We start from the raw sequence: 20,201 nt of genomic DNA on the forward strand, positions 1-20,201 counted from the left end.
ATTTGGGGATTGGAAGAGGACCTTTGGAGCCAGAGAGGCTCACTGAAATTAGTGCCCACTTGTGGGCTCTCAGAGAAAGCATGAGAGTGGAGAAGACATGGGAATTGAAGTAAGAAAGGGTTACTTCTTGGGTTTGACTTTTTGCTGTTTTGTTTTAACCAGCATCAGACCTTCGGCACATTAATTATCTCTGTAATTTCAGTTTACTTATCTTTCAAAATAGGAAAATATCCTCTAGGGCTATTATGAGAATTCAAAGAGATAACAGATAAAGAAAGACAGGCAAATACAATTCTATAAATGTCAGTTCTCTTCCCAATGTGAATGCTATTTCCAGGGCCACTTCCTCTCATTCTTCATTCACTAGATTGTTAAGTCTTATCAAGAGAAGACAACAGCTGAGCTCTTTGGTAATTCTGTCTTCACCACGACAGGAGAATTCATCTCATGCAGGCTGTGATAAGGGAGGGCACATGGTCTTTCTTTAAGATCCATAGGTATAGACAGGTATCTGATGAGAATGCTAGAGATCACTTCTTGTAAATACAGGTTTTTAAAATCTCTTACATATAAAATGCTTTTATGTAAAGACACGGGCTATATCTCAGTTCTAATTGTTAGATTTTCTCAGCATTAAAAATTAACTCCAATTCTATTAAAAATTAACTCCAATTCATAATATAGAATTACATTTTGTACAGAGAGTAGTTCTCTATCTGAGGTCCATGAAAGTACAAGATAGGGACCTACAAACTATAAAATTTTTTTCAATATAAAAATCAAATAGTGGGGCCGGCCCCGTGGCCGAATGGTTAAGTTCGCACGCTCTGCTTTGGTGGCCCAGGGTTTCACCGGTTCAAATCCTGGGTGCGGACATGGCACCACTCATCAAGCCATTCTGAGACGGCATCCCACATGCCACAACTGGAAGGACCCACAACTAAAAAATACACAACTATGTACTGGGGGGCTTTGGGAGAAAAATAAAATCTTAAAAAAAAATCAAATAGTTTTTCTTGATGACCCTTCTTAGGCTAACTAAAATGTCAGCTGTCTTTGCTTTTCGATCGAACTGTATGACCTTGGGGGGGCTAACAGTGACTCAAATCAACCAGAATTTTTATCTAATGAAGATGGTAAAAATAAATTATTTTTTTCTAAAAGAATACCCTCTTTAAAATATTAATCTTTGAAATATGGTTTCCGTAGGGGAAAATTACCTAAAAAAGAGCTTGAAGGTATACACATTGGTACACAATTTCTCTTTAAATCTCCATGATAAATTTATGCACCAGATAATATCATCTTAGTTCATACCCAGGGATAAATTCACCTGATCAACATCAGAGAGGAAGTACACAGTAAAATTATGACTAGAACCCAGATTTTCTGATTCTAGGTCCAGTGGTCTTTCTACTCACTCATCTGTACAACTTGTGTCATTTTCCTAACCTCTAATTTTTCTATCTCCCAAGGATTTTTTCCTCTTTCCCAACTCTCCATATTGTTCTTAAAACCTAATGCTTTATATCAAATATCAAGAGTATATTAAACTTCAAGTCAAGTTTGTGCTTATAAATAAAATCTTCACAGAATAAAAAATTTTCCCATGTTATAATTGCTTAAATCATTTCAAACTTCCCTCCCTCAAAACCTAGTAGAATGCTTACAGTACTCTAGTTGTGAGTACTTCCCATCCTTCAATTCTAAACAAAAACTTCTACGAAACTAGGAGTGAGGGACAACGATATAAAAATCAGGCTAAATATTATTTAGTAAACACTGACATTAAAAGACTGAGCCCCTTCCTGCCTCCTGCTTACCTACCCCCAGCCAAAACAGTCAAACTCAACACTTCCCCATGCCCTGTTCACCTACCCCAGCCAAAACAGTCAAACTCAACACTTCCCCACGCCCTGCTCATCTACCCCAACCAAAACAGTCAAACTCAACACTTCCCCACGCCCTGTTCACCTACCCCAACCAAAACAGTCAAACTCAACACTTCCCCACGCCCTGCTCACCTACCCCCAGCCAAAACAGTTAAACTCAACATCTCCCCCCTCACATCCAAGGGGAAAAATGAGAAAAGAAGACATCCCTGGAACTGTGTTTCCTGCTGTTACATATCCCACACCAGATGGCAACTCCATTTCCTCTAGGCTCAAGCACAGACATGTTCTGCTCAGCTGCACATGCCCAGAAATATTTCTCAAACTATGTCTTTTGTTGGATGGCATAATTGAGTCTCTACAAGCAAAAAGCTAGAGGCCATGAGTGCCTGGTGCCACCCCTCTATTGTCACCTCTCTCTTCAGGACTTGAAACTACTAATGGTGAAACTACTAAATACCAAGGAAGGCTGATCCTTCTGGAAGTGGACTCCATATACTGCTGTCTTTCTGCTGACCACTCAGTCATTCATGGCTCATTACAGAGATCTGTCCAACACTGCTACTCTGGTAACTTGGGACGGTCAAGTGGCTAAGAGTGTATAGAACAGAACCTTCTGCTCCTGTCCAAGTCCTCCAATGCAAACTGTTAAACAGTGGCTGCTTTATAACACAGGATGATCTTAAGCTCCCAAATTATAAATATTTGTAGTACTTTAATTCCATTGAGTCTGATTTTCAGAAACCCCAAAATATTAATTTGAATACAAATTAATCTAAGTTTGGGTGAACTTTGGATACTTGACAATGGGAATAAAAAGAACAAACATGCTACTTCTGATAAAAGACATAATTCATGAATACTCAATATACCTGATATTTTGGTGGTGAACTGATTTGTTGCTGGAGGTCCAAAACCCTTAGCTGTGCTAGCTCGGATGGTAAAGGAGTATGTGGTTCCCGGATACAGTCCAAAAAATAGAAAATGGGTTTCATTTCCCAGTTTTGAAACTCTTCCACTTTGATTGGATAAATCTATTTCTGGGTCAAAGGAACTGACTGCTTTGTAGGTGATCTGCAAGAGAATAAGAATGCGATAAAATATCTGGAGCAGATGGACCAAGACTGCATCTTTATCCAGTAACCCCTCTGATGTACACACTGTCAGACACTTTATGATGAGCTCTCCTACTCACTTAGAGTCTTCAAATCCTGGGTCCAGTGAAGGGGCACAGGAACTCAGTCAAAACTGTTATGAGTTATTACTTTTATAGACAGAGGAACTGAAAGCCAGTAGATTAGAACATAAAGGATGAGCTCAGGTTTAAGCTAATTCCTTGACGTTGTTTGCTTTCAAAATGTCATTTTTGAAAACTACATTACAGTTGGCTTAAAACAAAATAACAAAATATACAACTAGCTCAAACAGATAAGGACCTGACAAGGGTAAGGCCTCATCTCTCATTCAGTGCCTATAGTTTGGTTTAGCGCTGAAGAGGATTACTGTCTACTGGGAATAAGGACACTTTTAAAGGTTTTCATCAATGTGGGCAAAGATATCTGCTCTAAAAATAAATCCTAGACATGTGTCAGTAGCTCTTGATACTTTGACTGTGGTGCTTATGATGGGTCATATTTAATTCTTTTCTTTAGAGCAATGCTGTCCAATAGAATTTTCTGTCATGATGGAGATGTTCTACTCTGCTCTTTTCAATACAGTAGCTGCTAGCCACAAGTGGCTATGGAGCACTTGAAATGTGGCTAGTCAGACTGAGGAGCTGAAAATTTTATTTTATTTAATTTCAATTAACTAAAATTTAAATTTAAACTTCCACGCGTGACTAGGAGTTGCCATTTTGGCCAGTGCCACTCTAGAAGGTTTCATGATATCTGCCACGTAACAGGTATTCAAGGCACATTGGATTGAGCCTGGAATGTGTGAAAATAAATATAGCATAGGTGCCTTTAAATTTTGTCCTTTCAAATGATTTTTTAAAGAATTTCACTATAAGTAGTTCATCAACTATTCAAGAAAATGCATTTTAGTGGTGATTACTAACTTCTGTCGGTTGTAATGACATAATTTTTAAATGTGGCATATTCAAAAGTTTTAAATTGCAAAACTGAGCACTTTTCTTGCTTTTAAATAGGTAAACTTACTTATAATTTATGTGCATGAAGACTAACACTGTTATTATACAAAGTGATAATTGACATTCTTTCTTCTTATATTTATACCATGTGATTATAATTAAGGAGACCTCTCTGAAAGAATATTTAGATTGAATCAACTAAGCTTTGGCAAGAAAACGTTTGCTGTATGTATTAATCACTGCAGTGCATGACACTATCAGAGTCAGGCAGCACATCTGTTGGTAACCCTCTCTCAGACTTCCCTCACGAGGTTACTCTAGTCAAGAGACAAGACCATGTCTACCACCCAGCTGCTGTGGGAGGGACTTCAGCAACAACGGCATTGCCATGTGCTTAGTTGCTTAGTTTCACCTCTATTCTGATGCCCCCAGAGAAAAGGGTGGTTCAGAGAAGGCACATCTAAGCTATGACAGCATACTGCTCCCCCAAAGTTTATTAATGAATTAATTCACCCATTCAAAACATATTCATTGCATGCTTCTTATGTACCAACCACCCTGCTCTGAGTTGGGATGTCATAGGTGATTCAGACATGGTGCCTGCCCTGGAGGAGGTAACAGTCTGGTGGGGAAGGAGAGAAGCATCCAGCAATTATGATACAGTATAATTAACATAAGAACTAGCACTGCCCGCCAGGGCTAGGTTAATCTTATTCGTTTTACTGCCTTACTAAAACGTTCAATGGGACACAAATGCTTACAGGACAAAGTCCAAAACCCCTAGCTTCGTGTTTACGCTATGCCTAGACCTTCCTCTCCAAACTTATTTCTGAATACGTGATATGACGACATTAGATGTTCTTCTGTCCTGACCAGGGGATAAAGATTCACTGCCCTACAAGCACTGGGCTTTTCTGACACTGCTTTTGCTCATAAACTTTCACTGGCCTGGAACATGATAGTGTTATCTCTGTTCTGTTTTCTCCATTATGATCTCAGATTCATTCATTCCATTCAAATATTGATCGAATGTTGACATTCTGTGAGCCCTGGGGTCAGCAGTAGATGAAGGCCTTGCTGTCAGGTAGCTAGGAATCTGGACTGGGGTACGAGGGAGCTAGGGAGACATACGATGAGTAGATTAATAAATTTTAAACACTGCATTCCAAGGAAGAAACAAACTGGGTGCTAAGATAAAGAATATTGTCTGGGGAGAAGGGTACATACACAGCCATTTAGAATGGTTGGGGAAGGGCCCACCGAGGAGACGTCAGTGAATCTGAGAAGACTTAAACTTTGTGAAGGAGCCAGCCACGCCAAGAGTTTGGGAAGAAGAGCCTGAACTAAGGCTGTGAAGCAGGAGCGTTCTGGGCACAGTTAATGGACAGAAGGGAGGCCTGTATGGCTGCAGCCCAGCGAGTGAGGTGACTGTGGTTCACGGGGGGGCTGCAGAAGGGGGCAGCGACAACAGCATGCAGCATCTGTATTCCAAGAAACGAAGCATGGATACATACAATGAGGGGACTTCGAACATTTTAAAGTGTGAAAACAAAATGATCTGCTTTCCCTTATAAAAACATCATTTTGGCTGCCAGGTGGGGGACTGATTTGATGGAAGGGAGCAATAAAGGTATTTGGGAGACCACTAGGAGCTACTGCAGAGCCCACGGGGTAAAGCTATAGCACAGGTGAGAGAATAAGTGGCTGGGACCACAGTTGGGGCAGTGAGGAGGGCAATAAATGAAAAGAATTGTCATATTTTAGAGACAAAATGGACAGAACTCAGTGATGGACTGGATGTGGGGGAAAGATGGAAAAATCAAGGATAGGTTAGATGTTGTGGGCTTGAGTAAAAGATGGCTCCACTTACTGAACTGGGATGGAATGAATGAAGAGAAGTTAACAGTTGGATTGTGGACATATCAAGTTTGAGATGCCTATGAAGTCAAGCGGACATACTGTGTATGACACAAAACTGGGGTCTGAGAGCTCTGGGCTGGAAATAGAGACTTGAGGGTGATCAGCACTGAAATATTATGGTTCAGGAAAGGATGAGGCCACTGGGGAAGGGATTTTAGGGGAACATGCATATTTAATATAAGGTGGAGGAGAAGAAGCCAACAGAAGAGCCAGAAAAGTGGGAAGGAAGCCAAAAGAGAGAGAGCTGTGATAGAAATCAAAAGAGAAAAGAAAGTATTTTAAGAAAGAAATGCTTTCAAAGATGCTGTTGAGAGTTCTGGTGAGATTGGAACAAAAAGGTATCCATTGATGTCTCAGCCAGAGTTCCCATGTTACTTCTCCATAAAGCCCCCGACACCTGACCTAACAGTCACTGCATCCGCTGAATGTCCTCTGTTGCAACTGTGTCCATACAATTCACCTGGCAATGATGTTGCATTATGATTGCACAACAGGCTCTAGGAGCTCTTGTATAGTCTTAGATTGTGATTTACATATGCCAAAGGAACTGGAACTCTTCATAGAATTGTCTCTTCTTTCTGAGGAGTGACTGATGTCTTATTCTTCTTTCTGATCCCACTGTGATCAGTAAATATTTGGCACTTAGTATATATCTTCCTACAAAGACTACTGGGGAGAGCAGGTGTGAGAGCTCTCACACAAATGCTCACACTATAGCAAGCAGGATGTCTGCTCGACTGGCACAGAATGTAAAGCAAAAAGCAAATGCTTTATCAAAGGACTTGCTGTTCTGCTGGGGCTGCTGGGTTTGTATTTGCCTATAGCCATGGAGCTGCAAGATAAGCCAGGCCCAGGGTTCTTAATTGTCTTTCAGTCACAGCCCTTTGATAATTTGATAAAAATTATAGAGCTTCTCTTTTCTACCCATAAAAACGCACATATACACGAATTCATGCACTCCTAAAAACTATGAATACTCTCCCTCACCTGTAACAAATCCCTAACAAACAAATATGTTGTATATTTGTGGACACAAATCATCTGAAAGTTTATGGATTCCCCTCAAACATATAAAGCTCTGGGAGACTGAATTCTAGGGATAAAGAAAAGATCCTCAGGAACAGGGGCAATCTGGCTCAAGAACTCCACTGCCCGTTGCAGAGATGATGCTCAATAAGCATCTGCTGCCCTGAGCAGCAGTTCTCAAGGGCGCCAGGATATACCTCCATGCTCAAAGCCAAATGCAGCATGTCCTTTGGGCATTTATTTCTTCACTGTTCATTCAACGAGTGTTAATTAAGTGCCTATTAAGTATCAGGCTGCAGAAAAGCAGCAGGAAACACCCAGAAGGAAAGTTTGGGACTGCTTTCACACTTGCACTGCATCACCGGCTAAGGGCCAAAGCAGTTTTTTTTTTTAACTTTTTATTAAGATTATGATAGTTTACAACCTTGTGAAATTTCAGTTGTACATTATTGTTAGTCCTGTTGTAGGTGCACCACTTCACCCTTTGTGCCCTCCCCCACCCCCCCTTTCCCCTGGTAACCACCAATCAGTTCTCTTTGTCTATATGTTTAACTTCCACCTGTGAGTGGAGTCATACAGAGTTCGTCTTTCTCTATCTGGCTTATTTCACTTAACATAATACCCTCAAGGTCCATCCCCGTTATTGTGAATGGGACGATTTTATCCTTTTTTTATGGCTGAGTAGTAGTCCATTGTATATATACCATATCTTCTTTATTCAATCATCAATTGATGGGCACTTAGGTTGCTTCCACGTCTTGGCTGTTGTGCATAATGCTGCGGTGAACACAGGGGTGCATGGGACTTTTGCAATTGCTGATTTCAGGTTCTTTGGATAGATACCCAGTAGTGGGACGGCTGGGTCATATGGTATTTCTATTTTTCATTTTTTGAGCAATCTCCATACTGTTTTCCATAGTGGCTGCACCAGTTTGCATTCCCACCAACAGTGTATGAGGGTTCCTTTTTCTCCACAACCTCTCCAACATTTGCCACTTTTTGTTTTGGTTATTTTTGCCCTTCTAACCAAAGCAGTTTTAATGAAGCCTCATTACAAAGCAAACAACATACCTAGGGGTTAAATTTAGATGAGATGGAGTCAACTGCTGTTTTGTTGGATGATTTCTGATTTGTATGTAAGTGCCTGAAATATTCCAAAAGTATCTTCCCCTCCTCCACTTAAAGTTTCAAATTCTAAACTGAGGGATTCATAGAGAACCAAAATGTAATAAGACACAATCTTTGACCAGGAGAGGAACCAAAATCTTCTAGGGAGTGTGAGTTGATTGTAATTCCATTCAGCGTTAAATACAGTCCTTTAATGGAGGTCCAAGCAATCAAAGGAACAAATAATTAAGTCTGATTTCAGGGAAGGAAAGGATCTAGGATGCTTCAGGGAAAAGTACAGTATTTGAGTGAAACACTGAAAGATAAACAGAAGTCTCATAGGAGGAGAATGGAGGGGAGGGCATCAGGACAGAAGAAAGATATAAGCAAAAACAGGTGGTATGACAGTTGAGAAGGTTCTTGGAGAAAAGAAAATTCCATATTCATGGCTCCTTAAATTCCAGAAGAAAAACAAAGGGAGATGCAGTAATAAATGTAAACTGGGATTAGATCATGGCAGCCTTCAATACTGAAACCAAACTTCTTTACTTGGCCCTAAAGTATTTATTTCTTTCTACACTACTACCTATCTCAGTCAACGGTGACTGAGCCTAGTTATCCAGGCTCGGGATCCTGAGGTGTCTCCAACTCTCGATCTGTCAACACCCCAATTGGGTGACAAGTCCAGATCATTCTACTTTACTATGTGCCCAAGCAGCCCTGCACTTTATACTCTTTTCACACATTGTATTGATTTGCACTTACTGAACTGTTACTTATTTCATTCTTTCTATACTGAGTTGCTGATAGGGCCCTTACTTTTAGCAAGAAGGGACAACACTTTTGTCGTCACTAGGCAACTGTGAGCCATGTAAATTTAGTGTGGTACAGTGGAAATACTGTGTATTTGGGAGTATTAGTGACTGATAAACTTTTGGAAACAGATGTGATACACAATGTCTAAATTTTGATAGGTACCCTCAAATTACCTACAAAAGAAGTTGCAAATGTATCTTCCCATTAACAGTCTAGGCGCGCACATATTTCCCCACAGTTCTGCTTAACACTTGATACCTACGAACGTACTTTCTGTAGCGCTTGTTTTATTGCTTTCTTAATCATTAGTAAGGTAGGGTAGGTATCTTTTCACATGCTTACATGTCATTCAGATTTTTTTCCTATAAGTTGCCTGCTCTTATTCTTTGTCCATTTTTTTCTAATGGAGTGTTTTATCTATTTCTTGTTAATCCATATCGTCTCTGTACATTACAGCCACAAGCCCATGACAGCTATAATATTGAAAATCATTTCTCCAAGTCCTCTGTTTGTATGTAGACTTTCTTTGTGGTATCTTTCATCATTCAGAAGTTTAAATTCTTCTATAACCAAATCTGTCAATCTTTTAAAAAATGACTTGGGCTTTATGTCAAGCTTAGAAAGACATATTACAAAAATGTCTTCCTTATTTTTCTTAGAGTTTAAGTTTTGCATTTAGATCATGAATCTATTTGGTATTTATTTCTGTATGATGTGAGGTGGGGACCTTATATGGCATGTTATTCTTGTGATAAAATGCTGGATTTGCTAACATTTATTAAATTTTATCCATCTATATTCATAAATGAACTTTCCCTATAATTGCTACCTTGTAAAATTTGGAAGGACATGTATCTAATTGTTAATAGTAATTACATCTGGAATGTGAAATTGGCAAGCAAGGATATTTTATTTTGACTACTTCTATACCTAAAATATTGTTTCAGAGAACAATATTAGATTTATAACTTGATAACACAAAAATGTTGATAGCTGTTGAGGAAGCGTGTAACTATAAGTCCCAGGTTTTAGGAAGATGACTCTGATAAAATGAAATGGCAGATAGGGAGGAAAGGTAGGAGGAAGGCTGGAGCTGGAACAAAGGTGGGGAATACAGAAAGGACAGGCTCGTTGGAGAAGGCTGAAGATGGATGTCAGGGGGAAATTAGGGCAAAGACTAAGATCAGAAGAATGCTTTAATCTTGTAAATTACCGTAACTCATGACAAAAAATGATGTCGTCAGCATTTTCCAATCATTAACGGTTTGGTATACCTTTCATAAGAGGTAAAGAGAGAACTTGAGAATAACCTGAACCCATGGCATACCCATTTACATCTACAGCATTCAATCTGTTTTTTTTTCTCTCCTTCAGAAACTATCCAGTGTGCTCCCTGCCCTAAAGAACCCCTGTACCACTTGTTAGTAAGCTTTTTTCCAATTATGAAAATTTACCTCCCCTAAATTTTACCTATAGTCAAGTGTGTTTCTATGACAGAATACACTGTTCCTAAGGTCCCTCTTTCCTTTTGGGCAACTGTTCTACTTCCTCAGCATGACGTCTGCTGCAGGAGACGGGTTCTGCAGAGAGGGGACCAAGTCTGGTTCAACATCAGCCCTCAGCTCCAGGAGGAAGCTATGTCTGTCGTAGACTCTGGCACAAGCTGGGCGAATCAGAGCATGTAGTGCATCTTAACTAAAGAAGAGCTCCCTCCTGAGACCCCATGTAAGGCCTACCCAGAGGAACCTGAGACTCCCTCCCTCCTGCTTCTAGAAAACATGGGGGGAAGAGAAAGAAAGATGGCAGTCAGAAAACTTATATTTAACCACTTAAGCATGATTCACACATTTGACATTTTCCCTCAGTACCTAAAAAAATGAACCATGCTGCTCTACTTACCTATATCTGATTTTTAAAACCCTGATTTATGACACACTGACGTATCCCCATTGTCGTGGCATTTAGATCAGTGTTCAACTGGGAGATCCGGGCTGCTGAAGTCAGAGAGATTAATGGGTTCTTCTTTTAAATTATTATTCCTATTGTTTTCACATTAAAGTTACTTATTACCCAAAGATAAATGTTCAGTAGGATCAGAAAGAATCTGGCTATTATTTTCTGTCTGTCTAGATATCAACATGTGATTTTTAGGACAGATAGACCTATTTCTTGGAACTTAACATTGGCTTCAAAGACTGTATCTTTTCTAGTAAAATATTCTGTTATTCTTAGGTAAGAATTTCCAAAACTGAGACTGCCAAATGGTCTTGGGGCCAAAATATTAACTATAGTTATTATAAGATTATAAAAGATTCTGATCGCTGAGAAAAAATTGCGAACTTGTTTAATTATAAAACTTAGCTCTACTAAAGCTGAGCCATGGATTTTCCTAACACTCGATTCTTTTACAATGAAGCAGCCAATAAACAGCATCAGTAACTTAACATGAAAATCAACTTTTTTCTTTTATCTTTTCCCTTACTTTGTTTGGCTTTCAATTAAAAACAGTACTTTTTGGCATTTCAGTACCAATTTTCAAAAGGGATAAGGAAACATACATGTGAGGCCAGCTGGGTCAGGAGGGTTACCAGTGATTACCGCCTGACAGCTGATCTGCTCAGGCTTTTGTCTGTAGTTCTGAAAGGTATTCAGGCAGAGCTTCCACAGGAGCAACTGCCGCGATTTTTAGAAACCTAACAACATATAATTTTGTTGAATTTGCATTCAAATAAATGCTAGCTTAAAAAAAATGCACCTGCTTGTTTCTATGACAATAGCCATAGTGAAATGATGCTCATACAGCTGTGATGATGACTGCCACCCCATTATTGCTGTTATTTTTCCTTGAATAATTCATCAAGTTCTTCTCTGCTTTCTATCATTCAACCATTTGATATGCCTGAGTAGACAAAACTACGTCACAGAAGTCTAAAGGGTGTTTTGCTAATACTAAGAAAACAAAAGACATTATTGTATTGTTATTCCTGTGGCAATACCTGCTGACTTTGCTAATTGGATAATCAGTGTTTATAATTCAGTAGTAAAATATTTTATAGCTAGCAAGAATTGGATTCTGCAATTGCCTCCTAATCAATATACTCTACAAAATAGCTATTGTTTTTAATAAAGGTGATTTTTTAATATTAAGTTGCATCTTTACATATAATAACATATAATCTGGAAATATTCAAATTATTATAAATATACATTCTGAAATTATACATAAGTCAAAAACTCAGTTTTAATTTTTTTGATTTTATACAGTAACCATTATAACTATTAAAGACATTCAACTTCTTAAAAGGAATGTCATTATGCATTTTTTAATACTAGAGAGCCTAGATATCATAAAAATTAAAATAAAAAATTAAATTACTAACGAATGTGTACACTACCTCATATAAAGTGATGATACCGTACGTTTGAATGGGTTCTCGCCACTGAAGAAATATCTTCTCCTCAAAGGCACTTCCTTGGATGGATTCAGTAGGAACAGCACCTGGCACTAGAAGGGGAAAAAAAAATTGATAAATGTTTGAGTAACAAACTCCCCCTAAACTAGATTTTTCTAGACTTGATAGGTTTTTAGCTCTCTATTGAGGCACAAGATTTTAATAGCACATAGATACACTCAATTTTCTTTTGAAGATCCAAAATTTAAAACCATTTTGGTTACACCATCCTTATAAAGAAAATAATTCTATCACTTTTTTCTTTAAAGTTTGAATCAACTGGACAAAGCTCAGTAATCAGTAATCTCTCAGTAATGGGAGATGCAGTAAGAAATGTAAACTGGGATTAGATCATGGCAGCCTTCAATACTGAAACCAAACTTCTTTACTTGGCCCTAAAGTCTATTTCTTTCTACACTACTACCTATCTCAGTCAACGGTGACTGAGCCTAGTTATCCAGGCTCGGGATCCTGAGGTGTCTCCAACTCTCGATCTGTCAACACCCCAATTGGGTGACAAGTCCAGATCATTCTACTTTACTATGTGCCCAAGCAGCCCTGCACTTTATACTCTTTTCACACATTGTATTGATTTGCACTTACTGATCTGTTACTTATTTCATTCTTTCTATACTGAGTTGCTGATAGGGCCCTTACTTTTAGCACAGAAGGAACAACACTTTTTTATACTTTTGTATAGGACCTGAATAGACATTTTTCCAAAGAAGACATATTGAAGACCAACATGAAAAGATGCTCACCATCACTAATCATCAGGGAAATGCAAATCAAAACCACAATGAGATACCACCTCACACTTGTTAGAAGGGCTATCATCAAAAACAACAACAAATAACAAGTGTTGGCAAGGATGTAGAGAAAAGGGAACACTTGTGCACTGTTGGTGGGAATATAATTGGTGCAGTCACTATGAGAAACAGAATGGAGGTTCCTCAAAAAATTAAAAATAGAACTGCCATTCAATCCAGCAATTCCACTTCTGGGTATTTGCTTGAAGAAAACAAATACACTAATGTGAAAGACAGAGGTACCCTTATGTTCACTGCAACATTATTCACAATAGCCAAGATATGGAAGCAACCCAAGTGTCCATCAATGGATGAAAGAGTAAAAAAGATGTGGTGTATATAAATATAAAGGAATAATACTCAGCCATAAAAAGGAATGAAATCTTGCCATTTGGGACAACATGGATGGACCTAGAGGTACTATGGTAAGTGAAATAAGACAGAGAAAGACAAATACCACATGATTTCACTTCTATGTGGAATATGGAAAACAAACAAATGAACAAACAAAACAAAACAGAAACAGACTCATACATACACAGAACAAACTAGGAGTTGCCAGAGGGGAACAGGGTAAAATGAGTGAAGGGGATTAAGAGGTACAAACTTCCAGTTATAAAATCAGTAAGTCATGGGGTGGAATGTACAGCCCAGGGAATATAGTCAACAATACTGTAATAACTTTGTATGGTGACAGATGGTGAGTAGAGTTAACATGGTGATCATTTTGTAATGTATATTGAAATAGCAAATCACTATGTTGTACACTTGAAACTAACATCATATTGTATGTCAACTGTATTTCAATAAAGAATAAATATAAATAAACTTAAAAATAAAAATTAAAAAATAGAAACATTGAAAAAATTGCCTTATGTCAGGAAGAGATAAAGTGAATTGAAACAAAACACCAGGCAAGCTAATTAAATTAGGGAAGACAGTACCTCGTAGGAACTTAGGCCCAGTATCTATTCATGGAAGTCCTAGGAATTCAGGATGTGGGATATATAGCCTTAATTTCTAAGTTTGTAGAATTGAGCCCTATTCTGTCTTGTGACACTCTAAACAGTAATAAAAAGATAATTTTTCCCACATACTTTCTCATGAAATAAACAATTCAATAAAAATATTATACTACAACAAAACTCACAATGTTCAATGAATTATAGCCTTTGTGAATGGTAGATAAATAAAGTGACTCCACAATTATTTTTCTCCTCAAACTTGGTATTGTTTGACAATTACTGTACTTCTGTTTTTTTTTTCTCTTTTTTGAAGTAATTTTTGTTGTTGTTGTTAGGAAATATAGTGTGTGTGTGTGTGTGTGTGTGTGTGAGGAATATTGGCCTTGAGCTAACATCTGTTGCCAATCTTCCTCTTTTTGCTTGAGGAAGACTGTTGCTGAGCCAACATCTGTGCCAATCCTCCTGTATTTTACGTGGGAAGCTGCCACAGTGTGGCTTGGCGAATGGTCCTAGCTAGGTCCACGCAGGGGATCCGAGATGGGGATCTGAACCTGTGAACCCTGGGCCACCAAAAGGGAGTGCATGAACTTAACCACTACACCAGTGAGTCGACCCCAGGAAATACAATTTTAAATAAAAGTTTTTCTAATTAACTACATGGCAGTGTGCTATGAAACAATAGATTTTTATTTGGAAATAATGCATGCACCTCAGGGACTAGCAAGTTAATTTAAACAAACAAAAATAGAAGTTATTCTGATCTCATGTTTTGACAGAACTTGAGAGAATTCCTAGCTCATGTCAGATCCCTGTCTAAAACCCAAAGGTTTAGAGTGGGTTCATGCTCAGCAAGACATATCTATCCACTCAACCTCTAGAAATGCCTGCATTTATCTCCCTCTCTCATTGATGAAAACATTACTGTTGATTAGAACACGAATTAAATGATTACTGACAAATTTACTGTTTTATTTAAAGACTAATAAAATATTTTTGTGTGTATTACCTACTGAATATCATGCATGTTGCTATAGAAGAAAAACAGATGGCTTCTTCTCTCAAGTAGTTTATAGTTAAGAGAAAAAAATTTATATATAACGAAAGAGAGAACAAGAAAGGGTCACCATGAGTTGCTTTGAATCGTTACAACAATAACAATAATAATCATTTGTTAAAGGCCCGCCTCTGGCAGCTACAAACAGCTCTCTATGTAAATTTCTTCTAACCCTAATACACCTGAGAATTGTTATTATTCTTATTTCTCAGAAGACGAAATTGAGGCTTAGAGAATTAAGGATCAGTAAGTGCAAATAATTTCAGAAGGATGAGAGTAAGATGGCTGGAAGAGTTGGAAACAGTTTTATGAAGAATCTGAAGCTTGAGGAGAACTTCAGCACGTAGGGGAGGAGATGAAATTGAAATGCAGCCAGGTGGGAAGGCACATGGGAGAGGAGAACAGACAATGAGGAAGAGCCCAGGATGCAAGGAGTGTTGCATACAGGAGCGAATTTGAGGTGAGATCTTTGCAGAATGACTGCAGTGGAGGAAAAGTTGTTAGTTCTAGAGTATGAGCCAAGAATAAAGAAGCCCTTGAAAATCAAGACTTGGAAAAAGAGAATCATTTAAAGCTCTTGTGGAGAGAGTGACATGATGCAAACGTATTTTTAAAGATTAGTTTAATGACTGCGTAGGGGGCCATTGGAATGGAAAAAGCTGGAACACAAAGAAGAGTTGAAACCATTACAGAGATTTCAGCATTAAATAATGAGGATCTGAACATAGGTCCTGGAAGTTGAGAGACAAGAACAATCTCCCATTTTGGAAGTAGAAACAACAGGAGCTACGACCAAATTAAATACAGAAATGTAGGGGAGGAAGGGTCCAGAGATGGACCTATTGACAATACCGACACCTTCTTTCCTCTTTCCCGGGAGATGAAAAAGAGTTGGAAGAAACAGAAATAGGGCTTCCAATCTCAGCCTTGACTGAGTGACTTGTATCAAACTAATACTGCTTACAAAAGTAATTGTAATAGGACAGCTATTTGAGAGCAGCCAACACAGGCAGGACTTGAGGGGCTACAAAAAAGAAAAGAGAAGGATGTGGGGTGAGCTCCTCCTTTACTCTGGCTATTTCGATGTTCTTCTTCTACAGCAATATGCATGGTATTGCATAGGTAATAAACATTCCAAAATACTTTGGCAGCTCTTTAAGTGGAACAATAAAGTGTTATTATAAACATTTAATTCATGTTATAATCAACGATCAAAGGGCATAATCAGCTGCATGAAGAAACAGAAAGTTAAACATCTATCTTCCCAGGAAAAGTAAGAGTATTCATTTAATGGGTTCCAAGGTCTTTGCCACTTATTCTGACCCCTAGCAAATGAATTTCACGGCAAATGTATGAAACATTATCATTGTATTTTATGTGCTGTAGGAACACATTGTTGTACATGACAGTCCCCTTTATAATCAGAGGAAAAGCACATTTAGATCCATGCTCTGGGATTCAAGGTGTAATTTTACTATTTTAAATTATTTTAGAGGTTTATTGCAATTGTGTATTTGCTTTTTTTGATGAGTTGCTGGAAATGTGCATGGTTTATTTGTTAAACCCTTGTTTATTGACGTAATATCCGATTACAACATTGTTCCTGTGGGAAAGTATGTTTTTCATGACCACCACCCTAATGAGGTGGTGCTAAAAGCAAGGGCAGCCTCTGTTCTGTACTGAATTTTTATCTGAACTATGAAAAATGTTTCAGAATGCCATTTAAATACATTTAAGTAACCATTTCATTTAAATTACCTGATACCCCAAACAACAACTCTTCAGTCCAACATGATAATAAAAGTTGAACAAGAACCACAGCATAGAGAAAAGTAATTATATGACTCATAAAGAATTAAAATCCTACATCTTCATGCCCTTTACCTTTTTCAGTCAATGCTTAAGTACTCAGAAGCACAGACACACATTTGTGCTGTTCAACACAGTAAGTAGTTCTTTCTTCCAGTTTCATTACAAAGATCTCAATTTAAAAGAAAGAAAAGCTGCTTTTTTAAAAGAATATCTATTTCACACAAGCATATTACTTGAAAGTACTCACGATCTTCATCTGTCTGTACTATGAGTTCTTGACTTTCCCTCCGTCCCTCAGGATTCATGAGGACGAGTTTCACACTAACGTTGGTATATGGTGAGAGGTTGGTGATTGTATGCTGGGGGTGGGAATTATCTGTATCCCAGCTTACTTCTTCCCGCACTTGTTCCTGTCCTCCGACTTGGTAACAGTAGTGAACTGTAAGATTATAACTATGGCAACGAGTTACGTTGTAGCCAAATGGCTCCCAGCGGATAGTGATTTGACGAGATTTAACTTCTACTACTTCCAGTTTTCTTGGGCCACGCATGGGATCTATTAGAAAAGAAAAGAAGAAAAAAGACGACATAAGAGAAAGAATTATAAAAGTTCTGGTGATGCCCACATGTCAAAGATAGTCCTACTTGTCCCCAGTACCTGCTCTCCTCTTCTTCCAGAGTAATAAAATCCCTAAATCACAGCTGGGCATAAGGCCACTAAAAATAAAGACTAAAATGTTCAGCGTCTTCAGCAAGGTGTGGCCATGTGCCTACATTCCAGTGAGTGGCACATAAGATGATACGTCAAGAACAGTTTCTGGGAGGTATCCTTGAAAGGAAGTGGCTCACCATCTTTGTCCATTTTTCCTTCCTATTAGCTGGATTGAGGATATGATGTTTGGAGCTCATGCAGCCATAATGGACCATGAGGTGCATTGGAATTCAAAGCAATGGTGAAGAAGGAGACAGAATTCCTGATAATCACTGAGCTATCATACCATCCCTGAACTTGCAAAATTTTTATCAGGGAGAAATACAATGCTTTTATTTAAAGCTCTTCGCCTCTGGGTCTCTGATACACAAAACCAATCTAAATGTTAATTATACACATATTTTATCTTTTAAAATTAACTTGCAATTATGCAATTGGAAAACATAAGAATAAATGCTTGTGAATTCAGCATGAAATATAATGATTAGAGAACATAAACTTCTGAGCAGAACTCCAGGCCTTTTTGGGTTCTGATTTGTATAGAATTCCAAACAATTAAGGTGAAAGTAGTTCTTTCCCATTGCTGACAATGTCTTAGTTATTATTCCTTAGCTTAAGCCCCAGGTACAGAGCTTCAAGCTTAGAAATGTAAATGACATGCAGGGAATATAAGCATTTTGAATGATTTGAAAAAAAGAATATACACAGAGGAAGCTTAAACTTAGTATGAAAATACAAAACTAAACACAGGAAATATTTATTGAGCACTTACTATGTGCCATACACTTTTCTAAAACTTTCACCTTTCATGGGTTTGGGGAGAACTGATCTGAAATGCTCTGCTTTGGTAGACCCATAAATACATTTGATCCATATATTTGATTTTTCTTTTCCTGAATTGTGGCCATCATATATGAATGTAAAAAGATCTACAATTGGTAAGGGAAATAAGCATGAGAACTTGAGAAATAACAGCTACCATTTACTGAGTGTGCACTTACTACATGCAAGTTGCTTTATATATAGTCTCTATTCCTCAAAACAATCCTGTGGATTAAGTACTATCCTCCCCAATACATGGATGATAAAATTGTGGCTAAGCTTGGTTCAACAACTTGACCAAGGTCAAGGTTTGACTGGGGCACTTGAATTCCTATCTGACAACTAAACATATGCTGCTTCAACTCTACTGCAGTCTCTACCAAAATAAAGAAAATCGGATTGAAAGAAATGAGGACGCTAAAGATACCAAAACTCCACCTAAGACATGACCAAAGAACGTGAACTATAATCAAGATTCCATGTAGTTAATCTTGGGACAAAAGTGGTGAAGAATCCTTCTCCTGTCTCCTAACTCCATAGAAGAGGGGTCCAGGCCACGGTCCCCAGCTCAGCTTCCCCAGGCAGCCCGACCTCTACTGTGTGGCTGCTGGATATTTGTTGGGATTAGTACTTAAGTTCATTTCTTGATTTCCATTCATGCATAAATTGCTTGTTTTCTTCATCATTGAAGACCTAGAGAGAACCTAGAATCATCCTCTTTCCCTGTGACCTCCAACAAATGAAAACGTTTCAAGTGAAATCATGTTTTGTGGGGTTTTTTTGTTTTTGTTTTTTTTTTAAGAAACTCACTCTTGGGTTTTCTTTCAGCTGAATTCTTTTTTTGGGGTTGGGAGGTGGCGGTGGGGAAGATTGGCCTTAGGCTAACATCTGTTGCCAATCTCCCTGTTTTTCTCCCCAAAGCCGCAGTACATAGTTGTACATCCTAGTTGTAGTTCACTCTAGTTCTTCTATGTGGGACGCTGCTACAGCATGGTCTGGAGCGGCGCTAGGTCCACACCCAGGATCCAAACTGGCAAACCCCGAGCTGCCTAAGCACAGTGTGCGAACTTAACCACTTGGCCACAGGGCTGGCCCCAATGTTTGAGTTTCATATATGCTAGATAGGATTAATCTGCCAGATACCTGCTCAAACCATAAAACAAGGTTAACAGTGATCATTGCTACTCCATCCTGTAATAACTCTAGGAACCAAGGACAAGTGAGACGAAAACTCCCCCAGGGAATCTTGAGTGGCATTCTCATGGGATGTTCCTTATTATTAATTTTTTATATTTAAATTACTAGTGTTACGGAAAATATCATAAATAAGTTATTTAGAAATAACACTGGGCGTTTTTTCCAGTCTAGTGACTTTTTTTAAGTTAATTTTTATTGAGTTTATGATAGTTTACCATCTTGTGAAATTTCAGTTGTACATTATTGTTTGTCAGTCATGTTGTAGGTGCACCCCTTCACCCTTTGTGCCCATCCCCCACCCCTCTTTCCCCTGGTAGCTGCTAATCCGTTCTCTTTGTCCACATGTTTAAATTCCTCATATGAATGGAGTCATACAGAGATTGTCCTTCTCTATCTGGCTTATTTCACTTAACATAATTCCCTCAAGGTCCATCTGTGTTGTTGAAAGACTGGCCCTGAGCTAACATCTGTGCTCATCTTCCTCTATTTTATACGTGGGATGCCTGCCACAGCATGGCTTGATAA

General features: G+C 38.4%; 1 protein-coding gene across 8 annotated transcripts in view; it reads right to left on the reverse strand.

The window, feature by feature from the left end:
• PTPRM (protein tyrosine phosphatase receptor type M) overlaps window positions 1-20,201 on the reverse strand; it is a 773,187-nt gene that overhangs the window by 277,502 nt on the left and 475,484 nt on the right. For all 8 annotated transcript variants that reach the window (XM_046671284.1, XM_046671289.1, XM_046671288.1 and 5 more), the window contains exons 8-10: window positions 17,193-17,501; window positions 12,249-12,358; window positions 2,765-2,966 (exon numbers count right to left, since the gene is read on the reverse strand). In XM_046671284.1, coding sequence (XP_046527240.1) covers window positions 2,765-2,966; window positions 12,249-12,358; window positions 17,193-17,501 — 621 coding nt within the window. The remainder of the gene's footprint in view (window positions 1-2,764; window positions 2,967-12,248; window positions 12,359-17,192; window positions 17,502-20,201) is intronic.

This window comes from Equus quagga, chromosome 9 (genome assembly GCF_021613505.1).
Source record: "Equus quagga isolate Etosha38 chromosome 9, UCLA_HA_Equagga_1.0, whole genome shotgun sequence".
Classification (NCBI taxonomy): Eukaryota; Metazoa; Chordata; class Mammalia; order Perissodactyla; family Equidae; genus Equus; species Equus quagga.